The sequence below is a fragment of the Corvus brachyrhynchos genome, unplaced genomic scaffold, assembly GCF_000691975.1.
Source record: "Corvus brachyrhynchos isolate BGI_N302 unplaced genomic scaffold, ASM69197v1 scaffold101, whole genome shotgun sequence".
NCBI lineage: Eukaryota > Metazoa > Chordata > Aves > Passeriformes > Corvidae > Corvus > Corvus brachyrhynchos.
The window spans coordinates 20,511,247-20,520,174 of NW_008237239.1; the positions used below are offsets into that span (position 1 = coordinate 20,511,247).

Here is an 8,928-nt window from a genome sequence, read left to right on the forward strand (position 1 = left end):
ATGGCATTGAATGTTCTTGGAATTAAACACACCCAGAACAATAAAGTCACCATTGCAAAAATCAAGATCTAGAGGCTGTGAAGACCACATTGCACCAACCTCATTTACAAGTACCTTTTAGTTATGAGTTTGCATTCTCAAAACCCAAAACACCCTAAACAAAAACACAGGTCAAAAAAAGTAAGACTGCTAACTGATAAAGCAGATCCCAGTAAATGAAATACTTATCAACTTGTATTTATTTATATGAAGTCCAAATGCTATGAGTTGATTCTCTTGTGAACAAACCCATAGGATACAAAATTGCATATCTTTAAGAAAAAGGAAAACCTAGGAAACACAGGGGATTAGACAGAGAACAGGGTTCTTGTATCACATCTCTGTCTAATTCCCTGTGGTCCTTCAGAAGGAAAGAAAACCTAGATTTGTATCCTGATCTTATTTAAATAAATCTTATTTAAATTTAAATCTTTAAATAATAAGTAAAAAGTGGAACTCCATTCCACTAAGGCCAGGATTTTACAATAAAACTTTAATTCTGATCATTAATTCATCCAATAAACAAATTACTTTCCAACAGTTCTTTCATTTGTCCACACTCCTCATAATGAGCTTTGGAGTAATTTCCCTGCAGTACCTCCCATCTCCAGATGTTTGTAACTTCACTGTCCATGCTCTGCATTAAACTAACCAGGAAGTGTTCTAGGTCCAACAATTCAACAGTCAGGAGAGATCTAATGTTGTTATGTACTTCTAAAGGCTTAAAAGTAAATTACCTCCTCAACTATATCTATTTGGAGGTCTTCATTGTCCCCATCACTGCAGCTGGACTCCATGTTTGAAGAACTGTCACATTCTTCATCATAGTCTTCCTCATCATCCAGAACTCTTAGATCCTCTGAATCAATAAAACCAATGAATTCATTCTCTTCTTTATCTTTTGTATGTGGTATTTGTTCCTTGGAAGAAACATCCCCAGTGCCATCGAGCTGACTTATGCCTTCAATGTCACTGCAGAGATCCTTCTCCAGCAGTAGATCAGATCCTGTCTGCTCCATGGATTCCATGTGACAGGAATGACAGAGACCAGGGACAGCTTGTGAATTAACACCATAATGGAAGCCATGTTCAGCACAAAGCCTGAGATTTTTGTTTAATAAACCAACAAGCTAGGGGCACTAAAATGAGAGCTTCAGGTCCTACATGAAAGCCCTGAGTACATTTGCAAACATTGTGTTGCACCTAACTTAAATGGAACCCAGGTCAAATATTCCTCAGCAATACAGAAAAAAAAAATTCTTAGACTTTTCTCCAAACACTCTTGTACTCAAAAAACTCTAAAACAAAGGCAATCAAGTGTGCCTTTAGAATTTCTATTGTAAAAAAACCTCCCATAAAAAAAAGGAACAAGCTACTCCTCTACCCCCAAAAATAGGATTTTTCATTTTTGAAATAAAAGTCAAGATGAACTGATCCCTCTCCCTCAACTCATTCAAAATGCTTTGTTTAAATAAGATATAAAAAGCTGGGAGAGACAGTAAATATTTCAGTACTTCAAGTTACTGTTCATAAAAGTGCTAGAATTCCTAAACAGAGTATTCACAGGAGCATAAAAGGGCTTTAGGGTTTCAGCCATCTTCAGTTTCTCATTAAATCTTTATTGTAGCACTTAATTCCCATCCACATACACTTTCTAGTTCAAGAAAATAACACTTTGTTTTGACCTTCCATTCTCACTCAGACAGTCCTCATCATGCTGCCATCGGAGTTCGGATGAGCAACATAACATGCTTTCTATTTACAGACATTTGGCATTACTGTCATTAAATTTGCATTTAATAAATTTGCCTCAATCACATATGAGCACTACAACTCAAAGTCAGCGAGCCAGCCTGAACTTCAAACATCTGCAAATAATTTCTGGAACTAAAATTAGATGAGGTCAGGAAAGCGGCTTGTTAATTAAAATCATTCAAGTTTCCCACACAGCTCTAGCTGAGTTCTAGTTTGTCCAGGATTCTTCCCCCAAGAAAACACATTTTCTTCAAGGAGATTTTTCACTTATCAAATTTGACTTTTCATCCTGAATGCATTCTCAATACAACTTTAATTTGCACATTACAACTTAAAATTAATCCCAGCTGATCCTGCAAAAGCACTTTGCCCACAACTGACCAGTATCCATATGCAGGTCAGTGTCAGAATGATATGGAAGTTCACAAGGAGTCTTTCATGTCTGCTTAATCACGAAAAATCCCTATGATTCTCAAAAATAGTCAATAAGTCTAATACATTTTATCTATTACACTTCCAATATTTTTAAATTGATATTCTCATCACAGTATGTTAGCAGTAGTTTTGACAAATTCTCAATGTAAAAACAAGCAGTCAGCTACTGCTATACTAAACAAGCTTAAGAATGAGCCATGAAATAATTTTTATTCTTCTCATTTAGAGGTGCTAGTTGTCACTTAGAGATGTATTCAAACCACCACCTCTAACAGATGTATTTTTGTTAGCTGAGAAACAAAAGGCCTTACCTTGTCAGAGGAAGCGATGCTGCCCTGATCCCTTAGAAATGCATTTTCATCCAAACTTTCCCCTGCAATAATCAGGTCAATGATATCATCAGGCACCTGCTGCTGCAGCAGATCCGGATGCTCCATGTCCAGCTGCCCCTCCATATCCAGCAGGACACTGCTTGAGCTGCTTGCCAAGGATTCATCAACAAAAAGTCCTTCAGAGCATTCTGGAGTAAACACAGCTGTGTGAAGGTTGTCTTGCTGGGATTTTTCTGCGAATTCACTACACTGATTCAACACTGCATTAATTTCAAATTCCTGCAGACTTGCAGAAGGCTGCTGGACCAAGGTAGCAGAGTTCTCCAGGTGCTGCTTTTCCATGAAGTTTGGTTTATACAGCGCAGCCTGTTGGACAGCAGTCTCCTGGGGCTGCAGTGTTTCACCAGCTGCATGGGCAGCAGATGCATTCACCTGTGCGACACTGGCAATGCTGGCCTGCAGAACTGAAGTTTGTCCAAGGGGATGAAACACCTGCTGCACGGGGTAGTGGAGAATGCTTCCATCTCCTGAGGCCTGTGTAACCACAACAGGCACATTCACGTTGTAAAACTGCCCTGCAGAGAGAAGAGTTAAAAACTGCTTCAGCAGGTGAAACTACAGGTACATCTGGGCCACTGACCTGTCCCCACTAAAATCAACAGCAAACACTCAGGCAAACTATAGGAAAAAGCACATTTACAAAGCAAAACTTTCCTCAGGCACAATTCCAGCCCTTGAAAATCAGGTATTCAGAAGTTTTTTGAATCATGGCTTCCATCCAGTCCATCATGTTTAATACCTCTTTTTTGGTTTGGCCTACACAGTACCCTCTGACAGTAAGTTCAATAACTTAACTACATACTGGATTTAAAATTAATAAATAAATAAATACGCTGGTTTGAAATTTTTCCATGTCATTTCAGAAACTAAGGAATACAAGATGAAACTAGTCCATAGCTGCAGGGAGAGCTCATTCCTTTATGGACCTTTAAGTATCCTCTGTAAAAAAACTGCCTATTTTAGTTTAAAAAACCCAAACAATTCCTAATTTATATATCTTTTCTTAAGAGAACCACTCCAAATACTGAATGCTTAAAGTTATTATTATCAGGGTTAGAACTGAGATGCCAGAGCCAAGTTCCAAATTTCATTTGATTTTTCCTCTCCCCACACACATGCTCACACAGACAGAGTCACTGGTACCGGTCTATAGGTCTCATAACATCAGGAATAACACCTGAAACAGATAACTAGAGACATCAGTTTTCACCAGAGAACAGCTGTTTGAGGGAAGAGTCAATGACTGAACTAAGCCTTCTACTGATTACACCTAAGCAGTACAAGCACATTTTTGTACAAGCAGTGCAGGCAGTTTTACCAGCAAAAGAATGGGATCAAAAAGGTTAATGGATAGTTGGATTTTATTTTAATAAGAAATCAATTTGTCTCCGAAGCACCAGCGTGCCTTCGGGTTTTTTAGAACATAGAAGATTGTCCCAGAGAGACAGGGAGAAGGAGATACCTGTGTCTGGGCTGACAAAGGAAAACACTTGTAACAAGTTGTAAAACTGACACACCAACTAATCAGTGCAGTTTCTTCCCCCACACAGCCACTGCAAACACAAAGTACAAAGGAAGAGGAGGGTAACTGGCTCTACTCACTTCAACTTCTCATCTATTTCATCGACTGTCCCTGGAACTGCCTTTCAACATCCCCAGACCACTGTAAGACTTGACATCTCCTCGTTACCCTTACCTGGTGCTGGCTGCAGCATCACTCCAGCTGGCATCTGTAAAGGATAAGCAACACACGAAGGGAGAGCAAGAGTGACACCCACTCGTGGGGGCCCCTGGAACACAAGAGCTGGGTTTAGGCAGGAACAAGGCACTGAGTGCCACACCTGGAATATCCGTGTGAAACACAGAGGGCCTCTCTGTGGTCATCTTCACTGGAAAGCTGCATCATGCTTTTGAGATTTAGACAGATGGAGAGTATTCTGCACTGACAGAGTAACGACTTGCCCCAAGCGTTTCCTACTTTCCAACTATCAGACTCCCTTTTTGCTAAGGCAACATTTTCCATATCCCCTCAATGCACCCACCATCCAGAAGGGTATTTTTCTACTCAGTCACTTTTACCTAAGTTTATGCATTACTCCACACAGCACAGGCTTCTTTCCTAGGCCTATGAAGTCTATTCATGTTCTCTTTTCCTCCTGGGAAACAAAGAGTTGGATTTACAGCTCCCTTTCAAACTAGCTGTTCTGAGGAAATCCAAAGTTTAAATCAGGAAACTCACATATTGCACAAACACCTTCCCAATATTATATTTCAACTTGACAAGCTAGTTAGCTTGAGGCTCAAGAGGCACTCAGTAAGTTCATCAAGCTCTGGCAATTAGTGGCTGCTCCCCAAAGAAATTTTGCCATGCCCAGACTTCAGAACTTGTCAACTACAAAAATATTCATTTTCCTTCTGGATGATTTCTACACCTCAAAGACAAAGCTGCTCCCAGCTTCACTAGTGGTAGTATTTCTCAGCCATGCACTATTTTAACAACCAGTAATATTTCTCTTTTATAAAAAAGTATATGTAGGTGTGCATTTCCACTACACTTTCATCCTATGGGCTAAACACATGCAGCTGTGTCTTCCAACATGCTTCTGGCTTCACTTCTTGCAGAAGCAGCTGGTACATCCCATCCTTTTTCACTGCTCCAACAGAAGCAGCAGTGTTACAACTCTCCCTCTTGAAGTTTATTAATAATTGGCAAACAATTTTAAAAATTTAGGAGTTCAACATAATCAAAATCGAAGTAAAACATCACTACAGCTACATACCAGTTTTGCTGCTGAGAAATGCTGAAAACGTCCGCCAGTTTGGATGACAAAAGAAGCTATAAAAAAACCAAAAAAAACCACTTTACAAAAGACATTAATTTCTGGGGTACAGTAACCTTTCAATAATTAACAGCAATTGAAACAAACATGGGTGAAAGTAAAGCAATCTAACTTCAGGTCATACTCATTAGTGAGCATGAGTATTGTCTTGTCAACTTGAGGAAAACATGCAAGCACTTTTTTGCAGCAGAGGAAATCCACTGATGCTAAAAGTAGGAACACTACGATAAGCACTCAATATTGACTTCCATGGGAGAGAAAAGGGCAAAGGGAAAATTTTCCTGGGCCTTTGCAAGCAAACAATTTAGGTATCCCTAACTACTTTAAAAACCTCTAGCCACAGGGCAATTCAAATCCCCTTTTTAAAAACAAATAGATATATTTACTCGCCTCAACAGATTACTTTGCCTTAGTATTGCCCTTTAAAAACCTTAAGGGTAAGAAGGTAATGCTCATTAAATATAAAACCTCCAATAGCCTGCAAACACAAAAGTTTATTCCCTTTAGTTACATGGAACAAATAAAACACCTGCCTCCAAAAACAGTTCATTTAACTATGAGGACTTTAAAAAAAAAATAAATAAAAAACCAAACACAAAAAGGAAGGAAAAAAAAATTTTAAAACCCCACAGATCCACAGATAAAGAATGCCTGCCCAAGCTTGAAATACACTACAGCACAGATTTTCATTATATCATCTCATATGGATTTTTTCCTTTATGGGCAAAGGTCCTAACAGCCTCTCACTTTGGGATAAGTCTCGGCTGAGCACTACACTCTACCACAACAATACCACAGTGGTCAGCTGGACTTGATTGAGAAGAGCAGGTCCTGATGTCAGAGGCTGTGTGAAAGTCAAGTACTTCTCTGCAACAGGAATGCTGCTTTTAGAAAAACTGACTGAAAGAAAAACTAGAAAGCTTCCTCTCTTCTGTTTGAGCAAGGGATTACATTTTAACAATTTGAGAACCAGATTAAACCCCAACCTGACAGCAGAGCTGCATGGCACAAACGAGCCATACAACCTCTGCACACATCAGGACAGCCATCAAAAGGGGAAGCAGGGGCTTAACCCTGCAGGTAAATCTGCAGCTGAAGGGCTACACTATTGGACTGCCGACAAGAAGCCTAAATTCTCTGCATGTTTTGCTACTGGAAACGAGCAGCTGATCAAGAGCATGTAGACAGAATTCTATTAGTTTATTATTTATAAAGTTTAATTCATCATTTATTTTTCAAATTCTGCTTACAAATAATTACTGTTCCACATCAAACTAGATACATACGTAAGCACATCACAATACATCACAAACCAAGATTATTTCAAGTCTTCCAAAAATACCCCCGAATCACTGAGAAATTCTTAAATTGCATCCATTGTGTCCAACAACATCTGACCTGCTGAAGTCTGCAAAACGCTGTGAGAACTGTGTGGCAGCTGCAGGCTGAACTGCGGAGAACAGTAGCTATGTTTGAAGAAGCCTTCTATTGCTTTAGACTGTGTCACCTTCGTTTCCCAAAGCTGCAGGAAGATTATTACTAAGGTCAACAAATATCAGCTTTAAAAACAAACTGCATCCAAAAAGATAATTCCCAGCTTGTCAAGAATAAGTTGACTGATTCTATCCAACAAACAGGGTAGCAATAACTAACCAATTTCAGCTCCCAGCAGCCCACACATCACTCACAGGACACTTGTAACTCCAAGTGCAAAAGTTTGCATGTTTTGGAGGGCAAAGAAATGGACAGGTCCATCATCTCAAAAGAAAAAAAAACACACAAACACAACTGCTATTAATACAAGGGAACCCAACAAACCTGCTTCAAGTCTTTCAGAACCTGCTCATCTACACCCTCCTCTGCAAAGAGTTCCCGCACACCTTCAATCACATCTTCAATAATGGACTTGTATAGTTCAGGCTACATTACAAAAGAAAAATAGGTATTTTCAAGTGAAGATGAGCATTAAGTCATTTAAAAAGGTAGCACAAAGTCTAATCTCGCTTCCTAAACTGCTGTTACAAACTGAACAGCATGAACAGATCAGTTTAACAAACAGAATGTCAAATGCAAAGGTCTGCAAGTACACTCATTCTTTTAAACCTACATCCCTAAAAAAGTACTGGATTTGAGCCTCAAATTATTTCTTAGGCTACCAATAATTCGGTAAGTGCTTAAGAAAATCCTGGAAACATTCAAAAACCATTGCCGTGCTGTATTTTCAAACAGGCACGTCTATCATTCTAGAATCATTGCTGCTAGCTTAGAGACCAACCAATAATACAAGATATTAAAAATAAGCTGTGCCAGTTCCATCTGAAGCAGAATGTAAGGAACTGGCAAAAAAATAATAGAGCTTTATTTATTTATTTATTCTTTGTGGAAACAGTCTGATTCTGTATATTTCCTGTGGAAATTTTAACACTACTTTCACCAATACAGATCATTCATCTTATAATACAATAGGACGCCAACAGAACATTTTATTCCTTCTTCTGCCCATGTCAATGATTAAATCCTAATCCTCCAGTCTGATGTGGACAGCAGATCCACATGAGCTTCAAGATTCCTACACTCCAATGCAAATGTAAGATAATGAGATTTTAGCAATTTAAAGCTTATTAATCTTGACTATCATTACCACCAGAATAGCCTACACAAGGTGGAAAATGAAGCTATTTCAGGAAACCTTACAAGACTCTGGATTAATAATTTAATTTTTTTAAACATCAAATTAATATTTTACTGCTCCAAAGTTGTTCTAAAGTGTAGATGATAAACAATTTCTTTTCAAAGTAAAGAAGATATTAAGAAGTAACACATTACATTCTCTGGAAAAAGCAACCAACACTACTTTAAAACAACCATACTCATGTATAATTTCTTATTAGGGATTATCAACCTCCAAAGACTCCTCCAGCACTTTTTCAGGATACTAGGAAGATGAGGAGGGAAAAGTTTCCTCTTGTACCACTACACTAAAAGCTGCTGATCAGCCCATATGTCAAATGCTCTGCCTTCACTGCTAATCCAAAAGAGAATCTGAATGTAAATCTTTCAACGGGCCTATTCATCTCCCCAGGATTGCCAAGCTACAGTGAGTACAAATATTTATTATGCTATACAAAAACTGCACCCAGCAACAGTAAAATTCAAACACCACATGCTTGCAAATTAGAGAAAAATGGTTACAGCACAGATATTATTGTACTCCAGCTTAATCCCTTTACACACAGGCACTCCTTCACCAGAGCCCGGCCATGCATAGCAGGAACTGTCAAACTCCCGTTTCATTTGTGTGCAGTGGCAGGAATGGCTTATCCATATCCCAATCCAGCAAAGCCTCCAAGGCTCCCGTGGGATTTCTGTCCCCTGAGGGAGCACCTGAAGCTCCGGGCAAGGAGAGGCAGCAGTGGACTAAACTTGCCATGGGATAAAGGGATAAAGGCCGCCGCCTCGCTCCCTAG

The 8,928-nt window shown here is 39.1% G+C and overlaps 1 protein-coding gene across 1 annotated transcript in view; it reads right to left on the reverse strand.

Moving 5' to 3' along the window:
* Positions 1-8,928, reverse strand: part of STON1 (stonin 1) — a 44,443-nt gene that overhangs the window by 2,425 nt on the left and 33,090 nt on the right. The window contains exons 4-9 of the mRNA XM_017730110.1: positions 7,280-7,381; positions 6,860-6,983; positions 5,402-5,457; positions 4,318-4,411; positions 2,541-3,136; positions 777-1,049 (exon numbers count right to left, since the gene is read on the reverse strand). Coding sequence (XP_017585599.1) covers positions 777-1,049; positions 2,541-3,136; positions 4,318-4,411; positions 5,402-5,457; positions 6,860-6,983; positions 7,280-7,381 — 1,245 coding nt within the window. The remainder of the gene's footprint in view (positions 1-776; positions 1,050-2,540; positions 3,137-4,317; positions 4,412-5,401; positions 5,458-6,859; positions 6,984-7,279; positions 7,382-8,928) is intronic.